General features: G+C 46.5%; 1 protein-coding gene across 2 annotated transcripts in view; it reads right to left on the reverse strand.

Annotated features, from left to right (window-relative positions):
* DNAH2 (dynein axonemal heavy chain 2) overlaps positions 1-26,290 on the reverse strand; it is a 392,322-nt gene that overhangs the window by 264,092 nt on the left and 101,940 nt on the right. For both annotated transcript variants that reach the window (XM_029581921.1, XM_029581922.1), the window contains 10 exons: positions 24,991-25,183; positions 24,168-24,368; positions 18,758-18,914; positions 18,286-18,460; positions 9,314-9,477; positions 8,805-8,966; positions 7,683-7,786; positions 5,597-5,753; positions 2,900-2,982; positions 938-1,118 (listed from right to left, as the gene is read on the reverse strand). In XM_029581921.1, coding sequence (XP_029437781.1) covers positions 938-1,118; positions 2,900-2,982; positions 5,597-5,753; positions 7,683-7,786; positions 8,805-8,966; positions 9,314-9,477; positions 18,286-18,460; positions 18,758-18,914; positions 24,168-24,368; positions 24,991-25,183 — 1,577 coding nt within the window. The remainder of the gene's footprint in view (positions 1-937; positions 1,119-2,899; positions 2,983-5,596; positions 5,754-7,682; positions 7,787-8,804; positions 8,967-9,313; positions 9,478-18,285; positions 18,461-18,757; positions 18,915-24,167; positions 24,369-24,990; positions 25,184-26,290) is intronic.

A 26,290-nucleotide genomic window follows, 5' to 3' on the forward strand; every position in this document is an offset into this window, starting at 1 on the left:
TCTGTTTTGGTTATTTACCAACAGATCAGTAAAGCTTTTCTTTTCTGTCTCTGTCTGCTGATAGAAGAGAAAAACCCACTCACCTGAATTTATCTGGGGAACAATTGCTGCGCACACACATGCTTTCACTCTCACACACATGCTCTGTTAATTCGTCTTCTTAAATTAACAATCCAGGCAGTCTTTAGTGAAAGAAAAATAAACTTTATTCACAGGAGGAGTAAAGAAGCTGGAGTTCTCTCATTTATACCTACACTCGCTTTCTCTCACACACACATGCACTCTCAATATCTTACACACACACACGCTCACTCTTACACACACACACACACATGCGTGCGCACTCTCACTTACACATACACACACTCACTCCTCATTCATTGTTTCCTCCCTCTTGATGCAAGCAGCAGTAGCCCCCATAGCCGATGAAATGATTTCAGGCCATGAGAAACAATCTAGCTCTGGTGTTGGGCTCCTTCCTGCAGAGAAGGCCGCACTGCTCCTTCTCCTAAGGCCCCACCAGCCATGCTGCCGATTCCCCGGGGGGCGCTGTATTGCTCTCGATGACACTGGTGGTGCTATGGCACCCTTTGTTAGTGACACCTGTGGCCAAAGCCATATTGGTATATTTATTTATTTATAACTTTTTTTATACTGAGGTTCAGGTAACAGACTTACTAATCACTTCGGTTTACATTCCAACATCAAATGTAGTATAGGCTGCTATGGCTCTGCCCAATTGTGTGGTATATTGGACTGCTTATCCATGGAGAAATGCAAAACTAGACAACTTCAGCCGAGCCAACTATATCTTCTCTCTTGGGTTAGGAACAGCATCAGGTTGCTAAGCAGATAAAGGGTGTCCTCCTTCCCTAGTTGGGACACCTTTCCCTCAGGACAGCTCTTCTATGACATTCACGCTCACTAGGGTGCTCACCTCAAGGTACATCCACTGTCGCTGCACAGTCAGTATCATCTCAATGACCTCCAGGATGAGGGAGAGGCAGCGCTCCCAGTAATCTACCTCATGTTCAAAGGCCTTCACAAACTGCGAGGCCTTCATAGTGGATAGGGTGACCTGGTTATCCTCCAGTGCTTGGAATACCTCTTCAGTACCCCTACATCAAGAAAACAAAGGAGGGAGTGTCAGTAGAACATAAGAACATAAGAACATGCCATGCTGGGTCAGACCAAGGGTCCATCAAGCCCAGCATCCTGTTTCCAATAGAGGCCAAACCAGGCCACAAGGACCTGGCAATTATCCAAACACTAAGAAGATCCCATGCTACTGATGCAATTAATCTCTAATCACTAACCAACCTCTTTCCCTTTGTGAAAATATTCTCCAACACCCACTGTACAAGGGAAACCTTTGTTCGGTGGTTTGTGTGGTGGCTATGTTGAAGGACAACCACTTTGTAAGTGTCCATTTTTATAGCCCCATATATTGCTCTTTATTATTTACTCTTTATATCTGTTTTTTCATTTTTATCCTTGTTTTGTTTATTATTTCACATCCCCCTTTTTGGCGTTGCTCACTTTAAGGTAACAGAATAAACGTGAAAAAAACATCTGAAAACTGTGAACCCGGTAAGGACGCAGCAGATTGTTCTCCCGCAGTCCCTGAAGCAGGCAATGTCTTGCCGAAACATGGCCAATGTCGGGCAGGCGGATCCGAACCCATGAGAAGCAATAAGGGCGGTAGCCTAGATAAGTACACGACGTAAAAAATGTTGGCTGGGTCGGATAAGAAGCCAAAAAGGGGGATGTGAAATAAACAAAAAAAGGATAAAAATGAAAAACCAGATATAAAGAGTGAATAATAAAGAGCAATATATGGGGCTATAAAAAGGGACAATTACAAAGTGGTTGTCCTTCAACATAGCCACCGCACAAAACCACCGAACAAGGGTTTCCCTTGTACAGTGGGTGTTGGAGAAACTGATGCAATTAATAGCAGTGGCTATTCCCTAAGTAAACTTGATTAATAGCCGTTAATGGACTTCTCCTCCAAGAACTTATCCAAACCTTTTTTGAACACAGCTACACTAACTGCAATAACCACATCCTCTGGCAACAAATTCCAGAGCTTTATTGAGCGTTGAGTGAAAAAGAATTTTCTCCGATTAGTCTTAAATGTGCTACTTGCTAACTTCATGGAATGCCCCCAGTCCTTCTATTATTCGAAAGTGAAGTAACCGAGTCACATCTACTCGTTCAAGACCTCTCATGTTCTTAAAGTCCTCTATCATATCCCCCCTCAGCCGTCTCTTCTCCAAGCTGAACAGCCCTAACCTCTTCAGCCTTTCCTCATAGGGGAGCTGTTCCATCCCCTTTATCATTTTGGTTGCCCTTCTCTGTACCTTCTCCATCGCAACTATATCTTTTTTGAGATGCGGCGACCAGAATTGTACACAGTATTCAAGGTGTGGTCTCACCATGGAGCGATATAGAGGCATTATAACATTTTCTGTTTTATTAACCATTCCCTTCCTAATAATTCCTAACATTGTTTGCTTTTTTGACTGCTGCAGCACACTGAGCAGATGATTTTAAAGTATTATCCACTATGATGCCTAGATCTTTTTCCTGGGTGGTAGCTCCTAATATGGAACCTAACATCGTGTAACTACAGCAAGGGTTACTTTTCCCTATATATATACATAATGATGGATAACTGCGAAGAACTGCCGAAGTCTACCCGACCTTATCCAACTTTTCGAATTCTGGATTGTTGTTGTATATATTTGAACCTCGTATAAATTTCCTCCACTTAATTAGTATCACCTTACTTTGTGTAAATATCTCCCCTTTTCCCCCCTCAAAACTCTCTGATTACAATGAACATGTACCCTAAAGTTGTACATAGTCTCTTCTGTTCTTAACTTTTATTTTTTACCTCAATCTGTAGTGTCCTTTATCCTTGTATGGGACAATGTCCAAAGTTACAGTTTCCCAAATCTTTGCAATGGCTTCCAAGCTCTATCAAAAAGAGATCCATAAAAAAAGTAAGTGAAAAGAAGCTGAAAATGGAGATATCTGAAAATTGGTTCTTACCTGCTAATTTTCGTTCCTGTAATACCACAGATCAGTCCAGAGAAGTGGGTTGTGTATCCCTACCAGCAGGTGGAGTCAGAGAGCACAACTTTGGGCACTGCCATATATACGAGAGTGCCACCTGCAGTCCCTCATTATTGTACTGAACCCAAGCCCATATTAATAGAACAAATGACCGAAGTGGGTTGAAACCAAACAAACTTACAGCCTACTGAAAAATAACTGAAACCGAACCAACATGAATGAAATTGCTCCATCGAGAATATCTACAAAAAGGAGTTTTGTGAAAAACACAGCAATCGCAACTGCATATCCAACCAGTCTTTCGGAATCTGAACCAAGGGGTGGGCCTCTGGACTGATCTGTGGTATTCCTGAACATACCCAGATCAGTCCAGAAAAGTGGGAGTACCCAAGCCACTCTAAACTGGGTGGGAACCCAAAAGACCCGCACGCAGAACACTTGCACTGAAGGAGGACTCCTCTGGAGCATTAACGTCGAGGCGATAATGCTTAGTGAAAGTGTGCAGGGATGACCATACCGCCATCCTACAGATTTCCTAATGCGAGAGAAGCTGACACTCTGCCCAGGACGTAGCCTGGGCCCGGGTGGAATGAGCTCTGAGACCCAAAGGTACTTGACACCCTCAGGCTATGTAGGATGAACAGATAGCTTCTTTAATCCAACGGGAGATAGTTGCCTTTGATGCCTTGTCTTCCTTTTTTGGACCACCGAAGAGAAGGAACAAATGATCAGTACGCCGGAAATCATTGGTAACCTCGAGATAGTGCAACAAAGCAAGTCGTATGTCCAAAAAATGAAGCTCCTTCTCCTGAGAGGAAAGCTGCGATCCTCACGGAAATCCCAGAAGTTCCACTGTCTGGTTGACGTGAAAAGCCGAGACAACCTTAGGGATGAAGGAAGGAACCGTGCGCAAGGACCCCCGTTCGTCATAAATCCTCAGAAAGGGGTCGCGACACAACAACGCTTGTAACTCCGAAATCCGACGAGCCAAACAAATGGCCACCAAAAATACCATCTTCAACGTGAGGTCTTTAAGCGAAGCCGTACAGAGAGGCTCAGAGGGGGCTCCACAAAGCACCCGAAGTACCAGATTCAAACTCCAATCCGGGCACACCGCAAGGACAGGACGACACAAATGCTTGACTCCCTTGAGAAATCGAACAATATCTGGGTGAGCTGAAGCTGAAAGGGGAAGAACAGAGGCCGGGATACACGCTGCCGAAGGTAAAAATATGTGCAGTGACCGCACAGCCACGCGGTCTCTAGGCTGTGCGGGGGAAGGGCCGTAAAGCAAAAAGTGCGCGCTGCCGGCAGCATGAGGAGAAACAGCAGGCCAGCCTGCCCCAACCCCGCCGTGCTGTCACTCGCGCCGAGCCACACCGACAGCGAGGTCGATGAATAAGCACTCACCCCCTCCGTCCTGAAACCACCCGGAGCCCCAGAGGCTGAGGGAATCCGAAAGGAAGAAGCTGTCACATTCCCCGGCCAACCACAAGGATGGCCCCCTGGTACAGACTCCTTACCTCAGCCGGAGTAAAACCGAAAGCAGAAAGTAAACTTTTTATTTTATTTTTTTTTTTAAATAAAACTTTATGGAGTCCACTTGTGCAGGGATCGAGGGAGCAGCTTCAGAGCAGCCTCGGGGTGAAAAACCAGGAGCCCCTGGCCTTCAGACCCCAAGTGGGAGTGGGCGAGACACAGACAGGGGTGTCTAACCCCCCGGACGCCCGGCTACAACTGAGGGATGGCCCACGAAGGTGCCTAACACCTCAGGATGCAAGCCTGACGGAAAAATCGAGAAAAAAATCTAGCTAAACTTTAAAAAAAACCTAAGACTGCAGGTGCATCTCTACCATCTGCTGGGGTCAGAGAAATACTGAGGGACTGCAGGTGGCACTCTCGTATATATGGCAATGCCCAAAGTTTTGTTCTCTGACTGCACCTGCTTGTAGGGATACACAACCCACTTCTGTGGACTGATCTGGGTATGTTCAGGAACATAAAATCTTTAACACCCCATACACATTTTCATTACCTAATCTCATGACTGCCTCCATTCCTTAACCTACAAATTATTGATAGTGATTTAATATGATTTGACAGTAAATTGTTCTGTTGCATCTGTTCATTTAAATTTATTGTAATCCACCTTGAGACTAACTTTAGGAAAAGGCAGAATATCAAATGTTCATAATAAATAAATATTAGAGCATCACACAGCTTCAAGGTTTCTGTCCCCCAAGAGTATCTACATCTGAGAACTGATTTGCTTAAGGTCACACAGTAAGATTGGGATATCACAGTGAGCTTAAAACCTAGCTCTACAGATGTTACAAGCCTGTAGAGCTAACAAGGAAGTTTCACTACAACCCTGGACAGAGCCAGGATTCTTCTGCAGGGATGCCTTCTTCAAGTTACCATCATTGCTGGAATTACAAGGTTCTGTCTAGGTTCTCATTCTCCTTCCTCGGTGCTCTCAGAAGCTATACCACCTTATTGCATTTTCATGCTCTACCTGTTCTATGTTGAGCTCTTTGCTGGCCGCAGCTGATATATCATTGATCTTCGCTGCATGCTGGTCCAGCCCTAGCTCCACAATTTTTTCCAGAGTAAAGTCATCAGAAGTCTGGTCAAACAGTCTCTGAATTTCATTTTTTACCTCGTTCCAGTGTCTAAGAAGAGACAAGCACAAGACCACGTCAAGAAGAAGGACTTGGGGAAGGAGAGAATTATTTCTAGCCTTGTGCCCAGGCAAAGTAATAAGAAGAAACAAATAAACAGAAGAGATGTTCTGCTATCTCAGGTAAAGGGATATTGGCTAGGCACCAAGGCATTCAACATCTGTCACGCAATAAGCCATATCCATAGCTGCTATTCTCTGGTGTTCAAGAGCCATATGGGAAAATGTGGTTCTTACCTGCTAATTTTCTTTCCTCGAGTTCCACAGACCAGTCCAGACATATGGGTTTCTCTCTCCTACCAACAGATGAAGACAGAGAAGAAAAACTTTGCGGCACTCTTGGTACTTAAGCTATTGTGCCACCTGCAATCTCTGGGTAACTATCTAACAAAGCAAACATAACTATCCCCTCACTTCCCACGAGCAGGGGGATTTGATGAAAACACCACAACTTCAACTTCAAATCCCTTCTCTAAGAAGGATTAAATATCAGGAACAAAAATGAACAAACAATATCTTATCGCCAAAATGTACATCAGAAAGAGGTCTTCAGAATCCAAGGGCGAGACTCTGGACTGGTCTATGGGATTCAATGAAAGAAAATCTGGTATGAACCAAATTTTCCCTTCCTTATTGTCCCCCAGACCTGTCCAGATGCATGGGATGTACCCGCGTCTTGCTAAACTGAGCGAGAATCTGCAAAACCCACTCAAAACACCTCCGAACCAAGCACACTCCGCGCACTCTACCACGAAGGCAACTTAGGGCCACTACCTGAACCCTCAGAGATGATTTAAAGGTTAAACCTTTAACCAGTCCATCCTGTAAGAAGGCTAAGACATCACTCACAGGGGCACAGGTGGAGTCCATCCTGTGCTCCACACACCAAGACTCGAAAACACCCCACACCCTGATGTATGCCAGGGAAGTAGAGGTTTTCCTGGACTGTAATAGAGTAGCAACCACAGCATCTGAATAACCCTTACTCTTTAGTAGCTCCCTCTCAAAAGCCAGGCCACTAGACAAAGCAATCTGCCCCTGGGTACATACAGGGAACTTTTTTTTTTTTTTTTTTTTTAACCACAAGCAATCCCCAGTGAAATGCATGGCCACCATCTGCTGGAGATGGAGAATACTGGCAGGCTGATGTCGGGGCAGGGCTATATGCCAGCGACGTCAGCAAGTCAGCTTTACTTCGACTCCATCTGCTGGTAGGAGTGCATAACCCACTGGTTGGATTGGCCTGCCTGAGTGCAGAGGAAACTCCTGCTGCCCTGCTTCGAGCTACTCTGAACACTGTCTTGCAATGTGCTTTGCTTTTTTTTTAAGTTTAAAGAAACAATGCCTCAAAAAGAACAACTAAAAGGAAAGGAAAAATAGTACTTCCCTGAAGAAAATCTGTTCCATGACGCAGCCTGGAGCTGAACCAGTGGAGTGGGAGAGGACAGAGTATGAGGATCTAGCTCCATGGGCTATTACACCCTCCAGGATAACCAGGCTGAAGCTAAAGAATGGCCACTGACCTCCTGCTCACCCCTACACCACCAGGGGAACAGTCTGAAACTGGACCCAACATCCCTGGGAGCAATTTCTTCAGACTATAAAATCCAACCACAGGTTAGTCACCTCTACTACCTGCTGGAGACAGAGAATACTGCGGGACTGCAGGTAGCACCAAGAATGCAGCCAAGCTTTTCTTCTCTGTCTCCATCTTCTGGTAGGGGAGAAAAACCCATGTGTCTGGACTGCTCTGAGGAACGATAAAAAAATGACTCTTGAACCTCAGACTACCACCAAAGGGCCCTGAAGAAGCTGACTCCGAGGCATGACCTCTCAAAGGTAAATGAAAGTCAGCCGGCGATTGCTCTCAGTCAATAAGAAACAATAACATTCCCCAAGCTTAAGCAATAGTGTCTCTCACCTCTCTCTCAAGGCTGGGCTCCTCAAGTCCGAAATAAGGGGTAAGGTCTTCTTAAACTGTTCCAGCTTGCTCTTGGAATTTTCCACCACTTCCCAGTTCTTGTCCTTTCATTGGAATAAAAGGTGAAATTATTAATTACCTGATCATTTCTTTTCCTTGACTTCTGCACACCAGTCAGGAAGTAGTAGGAATTGCTACAGGAAATTGACTTCCGAAGAAAAAGACAGGCAGATCAAAGTTGAGCTACTTATGAAGTGAAGGAGCTAAGGTCAGCTGTTTAAGTTATGCTCAAAAGCTGCTATGCTGACAGAAATGTATGAGACAAACAATTGTCAGCTTCTGTCTCAATCGACTGTCAGAAGGATGAGGAGTCGAGAGTGGCTCGCTACTCTGCATGAGATCCGATCCGCAGGTGCATGGCCAGGAGTTAAGTCAGTAACCCAGCAGCAGCATAAAGGCTGTTTTAGTTCAAAAAAGAAAAAAGTGGCTATAAAATTAGGCTGAAATAAGAAAATTGGTTCTTACCTGCTAATTTTCGTTCCTGTAGTACCAACGGATCAGTCCAGTGAGGCTTTTCTCTATCGCCATCTGCTGGCAGGGATGAATAAACCCAGGAGTCTGGACTGATCCGGGTACGTACAGGGAAAGTAAAAGTCTTAAGGAGTGTGCTGACCAATCATCCTATGGAGGCAGAGAACCCTGGCATGTAGGATTCTAATGATGTCATAGGTTAAAAAAATAAAATTAAAAAAAAGACCAACTCTGCCTCCAAATACTGGATGAGAGGAATATACTCGTGTTCTTGACTGGTGGGCAAAAGGACAAGGAAATGACTTATTAGACATTCCCTAAGCAGAGGCGTTGTGACAATTCATGTACTCATATAGAACTGCTTGGAATTTTCTATTTTAAGTTATAAGGGAAGATTACATTTTCATTGTGTCTTCTTTTGTAACGCTTAATGGCAGAGCTGGCTGCATCATCCCAACATGTCATAGCTTTAACCACCTTCAGTACACCGGTCAGCCAAGGGTGGTGCTGGTTTTCTAAGCTGCAACAGACTGCCCTGGTAATGATCTCACTGCACAATGCATCCTATGATGCTGCTAGTACAAGCCCTACCTTGAGCTCACGACCCAGCCTATTAAGCTTCTTGAAAAGTGTTTGGGCAACATTTTCCATGACATCCGTCTGCAGAGAGAGGAAGCGGCCAGGCTTCCATTCTTCCCAGTGCTGCTCCCATTCTTTGGTGGCATCCCAAACCTGCTGGATGGAATCCAGGTCCTGCAAGGATGAGGGCAAGGGGGTAGAACACATAACAATGCTCGCTCAAAAGTAGAAAGGGACAGTACTTAATCCTATAGGTGTTTTGTTTTTTTTAATGGTGCTAAGCAAGACACATGGTTTCCATTCCAGGCTTGGGCTCCTGTTCCTCAGGCTCTGCACTACCAAAAAGATGGTCCATCTTTCTGTCTGCCAGTTCCCCCCCCCCCCCTTTTTTTTTTTTAAACTGGAATTTTTTTTCTCCTGCTATGGCCATGTTTGTAATGTTTTCATATCCCTGATGAAGTCAGATGTACAGATTCTCAATCTCAGTCTATAGAAAGAAATACCCTCAGCTCATGACGCACCTTTTCCAGTGCAGCCAGTTCTTTGGAAAACGGCTGCTCAATTTTGAAGATACCCAGGCCGGATCGAATGGTGTTCTCTTCTTCCTTCATGTCACTCAGCATTGTGCGTACATTAGCTATCTGCTCCAGAGCGACCATACAGCCCACTGAGCTGCTGAAAGGGCCTAAGGAAAAGGCAGTACCATGAAACCCTGCAGAACCCTGACAGCAGCAACTGTTTCTGAGGTTATACAATAGGAAAAATATGCTAGAATTATCAATGATTGCACTACTATTATTTCTCCTCCATACAATTAACATTCGTAAAGTAGAAAGACCAAGTAAGCCCCATACAGAAAGGGAAGGGTCTCGGGAAGGCAATGGAGGTAGCTGATAGACCTGTGGTTACTACATAGAGGAAAATTGGTTCTTAACTGCTAATTTTCATTCTTGAAGTACCACAAATCAGTCTAGACAAGAGGGTTTTGCATCCCTACCAGCAGATGAAGGCAGAGAACTTTGAGGCACTTTGAGTGTACTACCTGTAGTTCCTCAGTATTGACCTATACCCAAGCCAAACTATAGTGAAAAACTCATCTATCCCCTGTCTTCCCAGGGCAAAGGGCAAATGTCAAACAAAGTTGAAGCGCCCTAAACTGGAGCCCCACGACAATCCCAACAACTGGGTTGGCACCAGATGACTCTTAACCAAGTTTATCACCCAACCGAGCAACTATAACATCTCCATCACCCAGCATACCGCGTGGCAACATTCCCCTTTGGATTTCGCTCGAATGAGCCAATCATCCAGATAAGGGTGGACAAGAATCCCCTCCTTTCTCAGGGTCGTCACTACCACAATCATTACTTTCATGAACATGGATGGAGCCATCACCAACCCAAAGGGAAGGGCTCAAAACTGGAAATGCTGCCCCAGCACCATGAACCGCAAAAACTTCTGGTGTTCCAGCAGAACAGTAATATGCAGAGAAGCTTCGGTCAAGTCTGAAGCTACCAGAAACTCTCTGGACCGCTGCAATTACCGTGCACAACATCTCCATTCAAAAACGCAGCTCTCACAGTGCCCTGTTGACTTTCTGGAGATCCATAATGGGCCGGAACATATCCTCTTTCTTGGAAACCATGAAATAGATCAAGTACTTTCCCTTGCCCACTTTCCTGTGGAGGAACAGGTACAATGGCATCTAGCCTTAGTAGGTGGGGCAGTGTATCCCGTATCACCTCTTGCTTGGTTCGAGATATACAGTGGGACATCATGAAAGCTTCCCTGATCGGACAAGAATATTCTAATGCATAACTGTTTCTTATCACCTCTAGGACCCACTGGTCTGATGAGATCCTGGTCCACTCTTCGTAGAAAAGGGACAACATCCCTCCTATTGCATCCACTGAAGATTGAACCTGCCTGAATTCATTGTGAAGCCTCTCCTCCTCCGGTCCCCTGACCGGCACCATCCCTGGAAGTCTTAAGTGAACACCGAAAGGACTGCTGCTGACCTGAGGCCTGCTTTTGCCCCAAACCCCAGGCACTCTTGCCAGCCCGAAAACGTCTGAAATCCCGAAAGCGGGAGCATGGCGGAAAGATCTTCTTGACAGCCTTCTTGTCCTCTAGCAACTTATTTCCCAAGATGTTTCATCAACTGCTTCAGGTCCTCTCCAAATAGCAGCTTTCCCTTGAAAGGAAGATTACAGAGCTGTGACTTAGACCACACATCCGCCAACCAAATACATAACCAGAGTAATCTCCTAGCAGCTACCACAGAGACCATATTCCTGGCTGATGTCCAGACTAAGTCACATAGTGTATCTATCACTTAAGCCACCCCAGCCTCTAGCTGGGCTGCCTGCTTGGGATCCACTGTCAGATTCCTCCGCTTGTGCCTTCTGCACCCAGCACAAACAGGCCCTCTGCATTGGGCTACTGCAAATCGCCACCTGGAGAATTAAGGCCAAAACTTCAATCCTCTTCAACTGAATTTCCAGCTTGCAGTCCTGCACATCTTTCAGCGCAGCCGCCCCCGCCACTGGGATAGTGGTCTTCTTCATGACCAAGACCGCTACATCTACCTTACACAGCCTCATCAGTTCCAAGGTCGCCTCCATCGGCAGATACAACTTCGCCATCGCCCTACTGACCTTCAAGCCAGCTTCCAGTGTATCCCACTCCTGGTTTACCAGCTTTTTCACCTTCTTCGGCAATGGGAAAGCCCTTCTAACCGGTTCAAAGGGAGAAACACACAGCACCCGAAGAGCCAAGGGAGAAACACACAGCACCAAGAGCCAAATTCAGATTCCATGCTGGACAAATCTCCAAGACCGAAGGATGAAGATGTTTTGCCCCCTTGAGGAAACGAACCACATCCGGGTGAGATGCCAAAGGTCTTCCCTGAATCCTACCTCGAAGGGACCCTAAAGCTGCCACCTGAACCCAAAGGGAATTATAGGCCAAACCCTTAGCCAAGCCGTTTTGCAAAAAGGCCAGAATCTGCGGAATGTCCACTTTCAAAGGCTGTACCCTATTCCGCAAACACCATGACTCAATCACTCTCCACATTCGGACATAAGTCAACGATGTGTTAGACTTCCTTGCCTGAAGCAAAATTGCAATCACAGGCTCTGAATAACCCTTCAAGAGGAGCCACCACCCCTCAAAAGTGAAGCCGCTAGACAAAAGAGATCCTCCCAGTCTGAAAATATAGGCCCCTGTTACAACAACCCTGACAGATGGGCCAAGTGAGCGGGACCATCCACTGCTAGATGAAAAAGGTCCACAAACCACAGCCGGCGCAGTCACTCAGGTGTTACCAGAATCACAATGCCTGGATGAAGCTTGATGCGCCGCAGCACTCGACCTAGGAGAGTCCACTCTGGAAACACTTACAGCAGCAGATGTGTCAGACATAGTTGAATGAGAGCATCTATGCCCTCCGATCCAACCTCCCCATTCTGCAACTGAAAAACTGATCCATCTTTCTCATTTCCTGAAGTCAACATAAGGTCCATTGCTGGTCTGTCCCACCTGGCCTGAATCAAGGAGAAGGCCTCCGCCAACAATTCCTTCTCCACCCGATCAGCCAACTCATCTGAAGTGTCTTCTTCTACCGTGGCCCATCAGATATGAAAATTGGTTCTTATCTGATAATTTTCGTTCCTGTAATACCACAGATCAGTCCAGAGAAGTGTGTTGTGTATCCCTACCAGCAGGTGGAGTCAGAGAGCAAAGAACTTTGAGCACTACCATATATAGAAGAGTGCCAACTGTCGTTCCTCAGTATTGACCTGTACCCAAGCCCATACAACTAAGGAACACATGCAAACAGAACTAAAGAACAAAGGGTAGAAACAAACTAAAACTAACTTCCACTTTGCCCCATGAACACATAAACCGAACAAACTTCAAAGAACTGTTCCATCAAATTTATCTGCAAAAGGAGCATCGTGAAAAAAGAAAGAAACATAGCAAAGTCTAGCCAGACAGTCTTTCGGTAACTGGGTGGATCTCTGGACTGATCTGTGGTATTACAGGAACGAAAATTAGCAAGTGAGAACCGATTTTCATTTCCTGAACATACCCAGATCAGTCCAGAGAAGTGGAATGTACCCAAGCCACCCTTCACTGGGCAGGAACCCGAAAGACCCGCACGCAGAACACTCTCACCGAAGGAGGATTCATCAAAAGCCTTAACGTCCAATCGATAATGCTTAGTGACAGTGTGAAGCGAGGACCACACAGCCGCCCTACAGATTTCCTGAGGCGACAGCAACTGACATTCTGCCCAGGAAGTAGCCTGGGCCCTGGTGGAAAGAGCTCTGAGACCCAAAGGCACTTGGCGTCCGCGAGCTATGTATGACGAACAAATGGCCTCTTTAATCCAACGAGAGATGGATGCCTTAGATGCTTTGTCCCCCTTCTTAGGACCACCAAATAGAATGAACAAATGATCGGAACGTCGAAAATCTTTGGTAACTTCCAGGTACCTCAATAAAATGCGTCGTACATCCAAACAATGAAGGTCCCTGTCTTGAGAGGACTCCCGAGACCACTGAGGAAACCCCGGAAGCTCCACAGTCTGATTAACATGAAAGGACAATACCACCTTCGGAACGAAGGATGGAACCGTGCACAATGACACCCTATTTTCATAGATCCAAAGAAAGGGATTACGACACGACAATGCCTGTAACTCTGAAAAACGGCACGCCAAGCAAATGGCCACTAAAAAGACCGTTTTCAACGTCAGATCCTTCAGCGAAACTCTTCGGATAGGCTCGAAAGGAGGACCACAAAGTACCTGAAGCACTAGGTTCAAACTCCAATCAGGACACACAGAATGGACTGGAGACCGCAAATGTTTAACTCCCTTGAGAATCCTAGCAATATCCGGGTGCACGGCCAGCGAACAACCATTAAACTTTACAATCAAAGCACCCAGAGCCGCCACCTGAACACGAAGAGAATTAAATGCTAAACCCTTAGAGAGCCCCTGTTGTAGAAACTCCAGGACCAGAGGGACGTCCACAGCTAAGGGATCGCAAGAATGCTGATGGCACCATGATTCAAACAGCTTCCAGACTCTAACATAGGCTATAGAGGTGGCTGGATGTCTCGCCTGCAGGAGCGTGGAAATGACCTGTTTGGAATAACCCTTCAAGCGTAAACGTCGCATCTCAAAAGCCAAGCCGTGAGAGAGAAGTGATCCTCTCGATCCGAAAATATGGACCCTGTCGAAGCAAATGCGGCAGATGAGCTAGCTGCAAGGTGCCCTCTAGAGCCAAGTGAACCAGATCCACGAACCATGGGCAACCAACACTACCCTGCCTGGATGAAGTTCTATGTGATGGAGAAGCTGACCGATGAGGGGCCAAGGTGGAAACACATAAAGTAAAATTCCAGTGGGCCAGGGGCCAACCATAGCATTGAGACCCACCAAGCCGTGCTCCCGTCGACGGCTGAAGAAGCAATCTGTCTTCACATTCATCCGCATTGCTTTCAGATCCAACCGTGGAATGCCCCACCTGGCGCAAATTAGATTCCAGGCTTCGGGAGACAGCTCCCATTCTCCTGGATCGAGTTGTTGCCTGCTGAGAAAGTCTGCCTGCTGAGAAAGTCCGCCTGCACGTTCTCCACTCCCGTAACATGAGAGGTGGCAATTCCTCCAAGGTGCCGTTCCGCCCAGGCGAACAGGAGTCGCGCCTCGAGCACAACCGCGGGACTTCTTGTTCCGCCCTTCCGGTTGATGTAAGCCACAGCCGTCGCATTGTCGGAGATTACTCTTACCATTTTGCCCCGTATCTCGTTTAGAAATGCTTGCAGGGAGAGCCAAACTGCTCTTGTCTCGAGTCAATTCATTGACCAGGAGCTCTCTGTCGGTGACCAGAGACCTTGAGCGGATTTGTCTGCACACACTGCTCCCCAAACAGACAGGCTGGCATCAGAGGAGATTATCAGCCAATTCGGAGGATCCAAACCCACACCCCGTTCCAAATTGTCATGCGATAGCCAACACGACAGACTGACTGGAAGCAGTGGCACTGGTAGGTCAAACTGTTCTGACACCGGCCTCCATCGAGACAAAAGTGCATGTTGTAAAGGTCGTGAGCGAACGCCCACGGTACCAGGTCTAGAGTGGAAGCCATGGAACACAGGATCTGCAGATGATTCCAGACTGTGGGACTCTTCCTCTGAAAAAGAGAATGGATCTGACCTTGTAACTTTGTCATTCGGTCCACAGCCAGAAAAAAACTTTGCTGCACAAGGTATCGAACACTGCTCCCAAATAAATCAGTTCTTGGATGGGTTCCAAGTGACTCTACGGCACATTGATGAGCCACCCGAACGACTGTAAGGTGACCATCACCATGCGAACCGATCTTTCGCAGTCCTCTCGAGACTCTGCGCAAATAAGCCAGTCATCCAGGTAAAGATGGAATAAAATCCCATCCTTGTGAAGGAAAGCCCAAGGAGCTGTTGCGAGGCCAAATGGAAGGGCTTAAAATTGGAAGTGCTGACCCAAGACCTTGAAGCGTAGAAACCGCTGGTGGCTTAGTAGGATGGGAATGTGAAGATATGCCTCTGTGAGATCTAGGAACGCTAGAAACTCCCCTTTTGCGTGCAGTCGCCATTACCGTCCTCAGAGTTTCCATCCGGAAATGAGGGATCCATAGACAAAGGTTCAACTTCTGCAAGTCGAGGATGGGACGAAACATGCCCACCTTCTTGGGAATCACAAAGTAAACCGCGTAACGTCCGCGTCCCTGCTGCGCTTCTGGAACTTGGACAATTGCTTGAAGCTCGAGAACACATTGTAGAGTTACCCGAACCGAGTTCCCGTTTGCTGCTTGAGTTCACGCGTGATTCCACAAACACCTCCCGAACCAGCCACGAAAACTCTAGAGCAAAGCTGTCTCTGATCACCTCTAGAACCCAACTGTCTGAGGTAATCCTTTCCCATTCTGTGTAAAAGTTTGATAAACTGCCACCGACAGTTTCGACAACTGAATGGACGCGGTGGACGTTTGAAGAGAAATGGCCGTTGCAGTGAAAAAAAGCACGCGCCGCCAGAGACGCGAGAAAATCAAGCCGGCAGGCCAAATTAAAAACAGCTGAGCCTGCAAACATGTCGGCAAAAGGGCCTTGTAATACAGCTTACCTTCTTCCCTCAGAGGCAACCCGGAGCCCGGGGAGCTGAGGGGAAACACCGACCAACTCCCTGAACGGCCATTGAAGCCCTCCCTGCCCCGACTTCTTACCTTCAGAAAAGAAATGCAGCCGCTAGACCTTTTCCTTTTTTTTTTTATTTTTTTAAACTTTATGGAGCCTCATGCAGGGAAAGTCGAGGGAGCAGATGAAGTGGCTTCAGTGGGGGAAAAACTAGGAGCCCCCAATCTTCCCCCACTGAGCCGCAGCGGGCGAAACCTAGGCAGGGGTGTCCAACCCCCCCGGACACCCGGCTTCCACTGAGGGATGGTCCAAAAAGGTGCCTAACACCTCAGGAAGCGCTGTCAGAAAAAGAAAAAAATCACTAACAAAAATCAAAACACAATGACTAAAAACTAACTAAGACAGGAGGAGTGCATCTCTACCAACTGCTGGAGTCAGAGAAATACTGAAGGATGGCAGTTGGGACTCTTCTATACATATAGAAACATAGAAACATAGAAATGACGGCAGAAGAAGACCAAATGGCCCATCCAGTCTGCCCAGCAAGCTTCACACATTTTTTCTCTCATACTTATCTGTTTCTCTTAGCTCTTGGTTCTATTTCCCTTCCACCCCCAGTTTTAATGTAGAGAGCAGTGATGGAGCTGCATCCAAGTGAAATATCTAGCTTGATTAGTTCGGGGTAGTAGCCGCCGCAATAAGCAAGCTACACCCATGCTTATTTGTTTTACCCAGCCTATGTTATCCAGCCCTTATTGGTTGTTTTTCTTCTCCCCTGCCGTTGAAGCAGGGAGCAGTGTTCAAAGTTCTTTGCTGACTCCACCTGCTGGTAGGGATACACAACCCACTTCTCTGGACTGATCTGGGTATGTTCAGGAACCAAGGCCCGCAGGATCCCTTTGGACTCCGTATGCCCCCGATCCCTTCTTAGCTTACTGGGATTTCCTGGGCAAAGGCCTCTTGGTCCCTGCTCCCTTCCTGGCCAGATAGGCCTTATGGAGCAGAAGGACAAAATCCACAGAAAAAGTTTCTGGATCCAACAAAGAAAGGTCCGGGTCCGCGTCCCCCTGTGCTTCCTCCCTTCCCCTGCTGCCAGCAGGGTCCTGATCCACGGGAAATAGCATGGGAGGGGAGTTCCAAGGCTCTGCCACAGCAGCCTGACTCCCAGCATGTGCTGTCAAAATGGCCCACCCTCTGACCCACCCCCGAGCTTCAAGAACCGGCCCAGCTGATCTTGTGTTCCTGCCCACCCCACCCCCCCCCCCCCCCCCCCCCCGGAGGTCCCAGCCCCTTCTCCCCTATCCCCCCAAGACGCATTTCCTGCAAAACGCAGTCTAATCAAGGTGAGCCTGTTTCGAACCGCAGCTGTAACAAACTTGGTTATGCTGCGTGGGAGGCGGCATGCTGGCATGATCGGGGCTAAAAATAGCCCCTGCCGACATGAGGAGAAAATGGCACTATACTGTGCTGAAAAAAGTCCCCAGGCCCAACAAAGAAATGAATTTGCCCCCCCCCAGCCAGAGAAATCCAGCAGCTCAACTGCTTCAGCCCTGCTCCTGTTCTTCCTATGAACAATTTTTTTTTTTCAAGAAACTTAAAACACTCACTCACATACAGGGCCAGGCAAGGGAAGAAAGTTCAAATATTTCCATGCTTCCGAAGGAGACTGAGCGCTCAGGGTGCTAGGGACCAAGAGGGTGTGAGGGAACCAGGACCCCTGGCTTTCACATCCCCCCCCCCCCCCCAATGCCAAGGGCTGAACCAGAACAGGGTTCTCCAACCCCCCACTTGCCCTGCTCTACCTGAGGGATGGCCCACGAAGTAACCTCAGGGAGCCGAAATCTCCTTAAAATTTTCTTTTCTTTCTTTTTTAACTGCAGGTTTTCACCTCTACCATCTGCTGGAGACAGAGAAATACTGAAAGACTGCAAGTGGCACTCTTGGTTATATAGCAGTGCCTGAAAGTTTTGTTCTTTGGCTCCATCTACTGGTAGGGATGCATAAGCTCACTTGTCTGGACTGATCTCGGGTACAAACAGGAATTCCTGATTTTCATTCCATGGATCATCAATACCTGCAAACTAGAGAGGTAAATTCTGGCCAAGTAAAAGAGGCAAATGACTTATCAGGGCTATGACTTCAAATCTGTACTAAATCATCAGGTTTCATTTACAGAGGGATACTATCCCAACACTGTCTATTCAGACCAGCATGAGAATTTCTTGGAGGTATCCTACCCAAGAACTGGCCAGGCCTGATCTTTTTCAGCTCCTGAGTCACAAGCACTACAGCTGCTAGTGTATCCTAGTACCTTTGGAGGCAAAACTATGCAGAATGTTGTGAGCTTTTTTCTTAAACTCCTCAGAGGATTGAATCAGGCCCGTCTTGAACTTCTCCTTATGCTTCTTCAGCATGATATCACTGTCAATGAGGCTTTGCTGGAAGGAGATCCAGACAGTGTTCAATGCTTCTAGCATGTGCTGCACCTGCACAAAGGGAAAAGGAATGCAGGGAGAGTGAAAGCGGGCCATTAGGAACTCTGCCCCAGAAACCTCACCTGAACTGCCCTGACCTGCACTCTCTCAAGTGCTTAATCAACCCACAAACCACAGAGCTGGGTAGTTGCTGGCTGTTAATGCCCTGTCTAAAGCTGGGGGCAAGGGGCTAATTCCAGAAAGGGGATTAACAGGCATTAGTTGTCCAGTTCAGAGCAGATCAATGCTATTCTAAGCCAGAGCAGAGAAAGGGGATCACGGTCTCATGCACCTGTGAACAACACTCACGCTCTCCTGCATGGTGACCTCGTACTTCTCCAAGATGCTGAACTGCTCATGGATGGGAGGTATCTGGTTCTCAAGCCGAGGCAGCTCATTCTGCAGCATCTCATAAAGTTGCAGGCTCTGTCCCAGTTCCTCCAGTGTCTGTGGGGGTTTGTTCACCCTAAGAGGTAGAGAAGACATCAAAGCCTGCTAGGGAGGAACTGGCTAGCACAGCAACTATCAGCCTGCAGGCCCTTCTCTAAGGTGCAGGCCAGTAACCCAACAGCAGCACTCATCTAGCATTCCCATTACATTTAGTAAAGAGAAGGTTTATTGGTCATGGTAATATAGTGAATTCTCATTATCTCCAGCACTATTTCTGTGAACAAGCTTCAGGAGAATGAAGATGAAGGGAAAACAGAAAAAAAGAACAAGCAGAGACAGCAAGACAGAAAGCAAAGTTGCTAACCTGTAACAGGTGTTCTCCATGGACAGCAACAAACAGCCACACAAGATGGCTAACATCATCTGATAGCACAGAGTTGGGTTCTTTTTCTCTCATAGCTCAGAAATTTCAACTTTGCCTTCTGAGCATGCACAGGACTTCCCACACTAGCACCCCCACCTCACACATTTCTGTTTCAGTCTGTGCTGGAACAGTTGGGGAGTTGAAATTTCTCAGCTGTGGTCAGACCATGAAGAGGGGGCCCTCCAAAGCCTTTCTGTTCCATAGAAAAGAAAAGAAATTGTTTCTCTGGAAGTAGGATACTCCACAAATGGGACTGAAGGTGGGAAGAGCTATGGCTAAGCTCTATTCCCTGCCGGAGGCTGATATTTCGGTCTGCGTGGTTATGAAGAAAATCACCTGGGTGGAGCATTCGGCCACTCTGGAGGTTGCTCAGGATTGGTAGTTGTTGATCCACCTAAAAAGGATTTTCAAGGTTTCGACTTTGGGCATGTGGGACTGGCTGCGGTGGGTGCAGAGCTTGGAGGCAAAAGGACAGGTTTCCTTGGTCTCCACTAGGCAAGTGGCACGTCTGGAGGCAGCCATGGCTTATGTGGAGTATGCGCCCCATGATCTGTTTTGGATGTCAGCGGCGATTATGGTGTCAGTGGTATCGGCTAGACATTTTCTTGGTTACACAATTTGTCAACGGATGTCTGGTCCAAGTCCCAGCTCAGTGATCTTCTCTTTAATGGGAGGTTAGTGTGTAGCTAGGATCTGGAGCAATTAGTAAACATTTTTGGGGAGTCCAAAGGGCTAAAGTTGCCTGAAGATAAGCCGAAGAGAGGGTATCACTCCAACAGGAGAGCTTTCTCATCGCAGATGCGTAATTCCACCCAGAATAATTCTAGTCAAGGAGCCGGAGGCAGCAAGGCCGCACAATGAAGGATCTTGCTGGTCCACTCTTCTCAAAAAAAAAAAAAAAAGGGTGGTCAGAGGGAGATTGGCCTTTTCTTATGAGGAGTGGACCAAGGTCTTTGGACCAATGGGTACTGGATGTGATAAGAGGCGGCTTCACCAAAGATTTTGCTTGTCTGGTTCAAGAAGACTCATACGTTTCCCTTGCACGTCATGAGTAAAGAGAGTCACCATGCACACCATACTAGAAGCATTTACAGCATCTGGAACCGATGAGGATTGTGCCTCTGGAGGAATGGGGGGAAAGCAGATTTTCACTCAATTTCAGAGTGTCAAAGAAAGAAGATACATTACAGCCCATTCTGGATCTGAAGAAGATCAGTGTGGCATTCTGGGTATCTCGTTATTTCATGGAAAGATTGAAATTAGTAAGAGCAGCGGTTTGCAAAAAGGATTTTCTGATATCAGACTGACAGAGGCTTCTCAGGACATTGGAAATCTCTGCAATTGGCCCTAGGTGAGCATTTTTAGTTCCAGGAGTCTTGGTGACTGCTCCTTGAACCTTCACCAAGGTGATGGTGGTGGTAGCCATGGTGCTAGCAGCGGCCCTGCAAAGAGAAAGGTTTTTGGTACAGCTCCTCAAAGCAAAGTCAGGAGACATCATTCCATGCTGCTGGTGATGCAGACGTTGCGGTCTCTAGGCTGGGTGGTGAACCTGGCATAGAGCAGCCTTATTCCCTTCCAATCCCTGCAGTCTCAGTGGGCAAGGTTCAATACCAGGTTGGGAATAGTGTTCCTTATAGCGAAGATGGCAACAAAGTTGTAGGCTCAGGTCCATCGTCTACTGTAGCTTTGGAACCCAAAGTGTGAGATTTGCAAGTCCTGGGCACTATAGCTTCTGCTTTGGATTTAGTTCCATAGGCATTCGCACACATACAGTCTTTCCTAAATTCAACCTCTGAGGAATTTCAGCTCCCGACAATGCTTCAAGGACCTGGCTTCAAGCCAGGTCCAATCCTTTATGCTGATTTTCTTGGGCCAAGTTAGAGTGAGGAGTGGAGTAGGGGATCCCGGATAGGGAGTTGTGACCACCGACGCCAACCTGACAAAGACAGACGGCTCAGGGTCAGTGGTCATCCATACAAGCATTATGGTCTATCATTCATGCGGTTTGAGTTTTGTAAGACAATGCAGCAACAGTGGGATCAGCGGCTGTTTGAGCAGAAACGTACTTGGCGGCACTGGCAGCATCAATGAACAATCTCAGCCTGTAGCAGTTGGACCTGGGAAAATGGGAATTATTGCCAGAAGCAATGGAACTAATTCAGGCCATGCAGGATCTCATGCTGAAAAGCAAGAATGCCAAGGCAAGCAGCCGAGAGTGCAGCTCAGAAGACATCTAAGTGTTGGTACTTCTGTGGCCAGTGAGAGTTCTGTTATATACTAGTGGTGACAGAGGGGCTGCCTTGATACAAGTTTGAGGACTTGGTAAATCTCGCAGTCGGTGATCCTCTGAAATCAGGTCATCTTCAAAGACTGATCCGGTAGGGTCCAATCTTTTCAGATCGGACGGATCTAGCGTTCCTAGATCTCACAGAGGCATATCTTCACATTCCCATCCTACTAAGCCACCAGCGGTTTCTACGCTTCAAGGTCTTGGGTCAGCACTTCCAATTTTAAGCCCTTCCATTTGGCCTCGCAACAGCTCCTCGGACATTCACCAAAGTGATGGTGGTAGTAGCAGCTTTCCTTCACAAGGATGGGATTTTATTCCATCTTTACCTGGACGACTGGCTTATTCGCGCAGAGTCTCGAGAGGACTGCGAAAGATCGGTTCGCATGGTGATGGTCACCTTACAGTCATTCGGGTGGCTCATCAATGTGCCGTAGAGTCACTTGGAACCCACCCAATTTTTGTCTTGTGGCTTGACTTTTGATAGGAAGTGGTTGCGATTGAAGGGGGTACTCAGAAGCAGTTATTACTGCTTTACTTCAGACCAGACGATGGTTCACTTCCTGGGCTTATGTTAGGGTGTGGAAGGCATTTGAGGTCTGATATATTGAAGAAGGGCTTGACCCAAGCCCTGTGTCAGTCCTCAAAATTGGGCCTTTCTGTAGAAAGGGCTTGTGAAGGGAGTGGCATATAACTCTCTTTGTATTGAGATGGACTGAACCTAGAAGATGTGGTAGGCCTGATTGACAAACTGAAGAGTAGTAAATCACCTGGACCGGATGGTATACACCCCAGAGTTCTGAAGGAACTAAAAAATGAAATTTCAGACCTATTAGTAAAAATTTGTAACTTATCATTAAAATCATCCATTGTACCTGAAGACTGGAGGATAGCTAATGTAACCCCAATATTTAAAAAGGGCTCCAGGGGCGATCCGGGAAACCTGACTTCAGTGCCAGGAAAAATAGTGGAAAGTGTTCTAAACATCAAAATCACAGAACATATAGAAAGACATGGTTTAATGGAACAAAGTCAGCATGGCTTTACCCAGGGCAAGTCTTGCCTCACAAATCTGCTTCACTTTTTTGAAGGAGTTAATAAACATGTGGATAAAGGTGAACCGGTAGATATAGTATACTTGGATTTTCAGAAGGCGTTTGACAAAGTTCCTCATGAGAGGCTTCTAGGAAAAGTAAAAAGTCATGGGATAGGTGTCGATGTCCTTTCGTGGATTGCAAACTGGCTAAAAGACAGGAAACAGAGAGTAGGATTAAATGGGCAATTTTCTCAGTGGAAGGGAGTGGACAGTGGAGTGCCTCAGGGATCTGTATTGGGACCCTTACTGTTCAATATATTTATAAATGATCTGGAAAGAAATACGACGAGTGAGATAATCAAATTTGCAGATGACACAAAATTGTTCAGAGTAGTTAAATCACAAGCAGATTGTGATAAATTGCAGGAAGACCTTGTGAGACTGGAAAATTGGGCATCCAAATGGCAGATGAAATTTAATGTGGATAAGTGCAAGGTGATGCATATAGGGAAAAATAACCCATGCTATAATTACACGATGTTGGGTTCCATATTAGGTGCTACAACCCAAGAAAGAGATCTAGGTGTCATAGTGGATAACACATTGAAATCGTCGGTTCAGTGTGCTGCGGCAGTCAAAAAAGCAAACAGAATGTTGGGAATTATTAGAAAAGGAATGATGAATAAAACGGAAAATGTCATAATGCCTCTGTATCGCTCCATGGTGAGACCGCACCTTGAATACTGTGTACAATTCTGGTCGCCGCATCTCAAAAAAGATATAATTGCGATGGAGAAGGTACAGAGAAGGGCTACCAAAATGATAAGGGGAATGGAACAACTCCCCTATGAGGAAAGTGTTCAACAGGCATGGAAGAGGTTAGGGCTGTTCAGCTTGGAGAAGAGACGGCTGAGGGGGGATATGATAGAGGTCTTTAAAATAATGAGAGGTCTTGAACGAATAGATGTGAATCAGTTATTTACTCTCTCAGATCATAGGACAACTAGGGGACACTCCATGAAGTTAGCAAGCAGCTCACTTAGAACAAATCAAAGAAATTTCTTTTTCACTCAGCGCATAGTTAAACTCTGGAATTCATTGCCAGGGGATGTGGTTTCAGCAGTTAGTGTTACTGGGTTTAAAAAAGGTTTGGATAAGTTCCTAGAGGTTAAATCCATAAACTTCTATTATGGTAATTAATAAGCAATAACAGCTTGTGATCTATCTAATGTTTGGGTACATGCCAGGTACATGTGACTTGGATTGGCCACTGTTGGAAACAGAATACTAGGCTTGATGGACCCTTGGTCTGTCCCAGTATGGCATTTCTTATGTTCTTATGTCCATAGACAAAGAGACAGACAGCAAAGACAGGAGATAATGAAGACAGAAAGAGGAAAGAGATAGAGGATAGAGGAAAAGGGAAAGAATGATAGAAAGGTAAAAAAGATAGAAAGAGAAGCAAAAACAAAAAGTTACAGAGTGAGTGAGAGAGAGAGAGAGGAAGAGAGAAAACAATAAGAGAACAAGAGAAAGTATGAAACCAAGAACAGAGAAAAAGGGAGCGGGGGCTGGAGGAGACCTTGCAGCATTGTCCTGGAGATAGTTGGTCAGCTCCCATAGTTTATTGCTGGCCATTTCGCTGAGCAGGGTGGTAAATTTATTCTGCCATTCATTGCAGTGCTGCACCAGGGAAAACTTCAGGTGCGAGCAGTCCAAGAGTACAAACTGGATGTTCAGCACTGTCTCTTCCTTCTGCACGTTGTTAGCCACCTCTGAATATCTGAAAGCCAAGCAAAGACATAATAAGGAGCAGGAGTGGTGGAGGAGGCTTATGCAGAGGGGAGGGGCATCTCAGACACTGGCCTTTGCCTGGCGTAACATACACTGCAGCATAGTAATGACGATAGAAAAGGACCAAATGGTCCACCCGGGCTACCCAGCAAGCTTCTTATGGTAGTAACTACCACTCCATGCAGGATACACCCATGTTACTTTTAAGGGTAGTAACTGCCGCCCTGTGCAGTCATCCCCAAGTCTTATGATAAATCATAAAAAATTACTACTAGCAACATTTTTACTGGGGTGATGAGCCTTTTGGACAATTCACAGTGCTGCTTGAGGTGCTTTGCTTATGGACTTGGCCGTACATAGAAGCAGTCTTGTGCTTTTTCTCCTATTTCTGCATATCAGTACTCCAGGCTGTAAAAGTCAGGGCCCTGTGATGGTTGTCATCTGAATTCAATTCCTAATCCCCCCTGCATGAAGTGAACAGTGACGTTGCAGTTGCATCAAAGCATCAAGGCTTACTGGTTAAGAATAGTAATATCCAGGTCTTGTGTTAAGGAAAGCATGAGTGAGGAAGCAGAGAGAGGCAAGGCTGCAGAAAGACCGTGATCCCTTACCGAGCGATGTCAGCATCAAAAGAGGAGACAGCTGGGTTGAGGCGCTGATAACGCCGGATGAAGGAATCTTTGCTGACCTCCCAGATCTCACGATAGGAGTCCCAGGTCTTCAGGTAGTTCTGCAGGTGGGTGGCATTGGCAGACATGCCACTGCTGATCTGTAACTGGATTTTTCTAATCTCTTCATCACGCTCTGGGTGGGAAGGAAAGTACTGTAAGTTACCCAGCTAGGAGACCTCCAAGAAACCCAGTGATGCTGGTGGATCAGTAAAGGAAAATTGGTTCTTACCTGCTAATTATCATTCCTGTAGTACCACGGATCAGTCCAGACTCATGGGTTTGCAGTCCTGCCCACAGATGGACACAGTTAAATTTTTACCAACACTGTACTTAACAGAATGTGCCTCCTGCAGTGCCTTAGTATTGACCTGTACACTTGGCACTAAAAATCCTAAATGCAAACTCTCCCAACAAGCATGGGAGGAGTTGGGGGGTAAAGAAGAAGCTGCAGCCTAATGGAAACTTGGAAAATTATATAAGTAAACAGCTCTGAAAACCCCAACAAATGAAAATTGGTTCTTACCTGCAAATTTTCGTTCCTGTAATACCACAGATCAGTCCAGAGAAGTGGGTTGTGTATCCCTACCAGCAGGTGGAGTCAGAGAGCAAAGAACTTTGGGCACTGCCATATATAGAAGAGTGCCAACTGCCGTTCCTCAGTATTGACCTGTACCCAAGCCCACACAAACAGAACTAAGGAACACATGCAATCAGAACTAAGGAACAAAGGGTAGAAACCAACTAAAACTAACTTCCACTTTGCCCCATGAACACATAAACCGAACAAACTTCAAAGAACTGTTCCATCAAATTTATCTGCAAAAGGAGCATCGTGAAAAAAGAAAGAAACATAGCAAAGTCTAGCAAGACAGTCTTTCGGTAACTGAAGAAAAGGGGTGGGCCTCTGGACTGATCTGTGATATTACAGAAATGAAAATTAGCAGGTACGAACCAATTTTCATTTCTGAACATACCCAGATCAGTCCAGAGAAGTGGGATGTACCCAAGCCACCCTACACTGGGTGGGAACCCGAAAGACCTGCATGCAGGACACTCTCACCGAAGGACGATTCATCAGAAGCCTTAACGTCCAATCGATAATGCTTAGTGAAAGTATGAAGCGAGGACCACACAGCCACCCTACAGATTTCCTGAAGCGACAGCAACTGACATTTTGCCCAGGAAGTAGCCTAGGCCCTGGTAGAATGAGCTCTGAGACCCAAAGGCACTTGGCATCTGC

This window comes from Rhinatrema bivittatum, chromosome 16 (genome assembly GCF_901001135.1).
Source record: "Rhinatrema bivittatum chromosome 16, aRhiBiv1.1, whole genome shotgun sequence".
NCBI lineage: Eukaryota > Metazoa > Chordata > Amphibia > Gymnophiona > Rhinatrematidae > Rhinatrema > Rhinatrema bivittatum.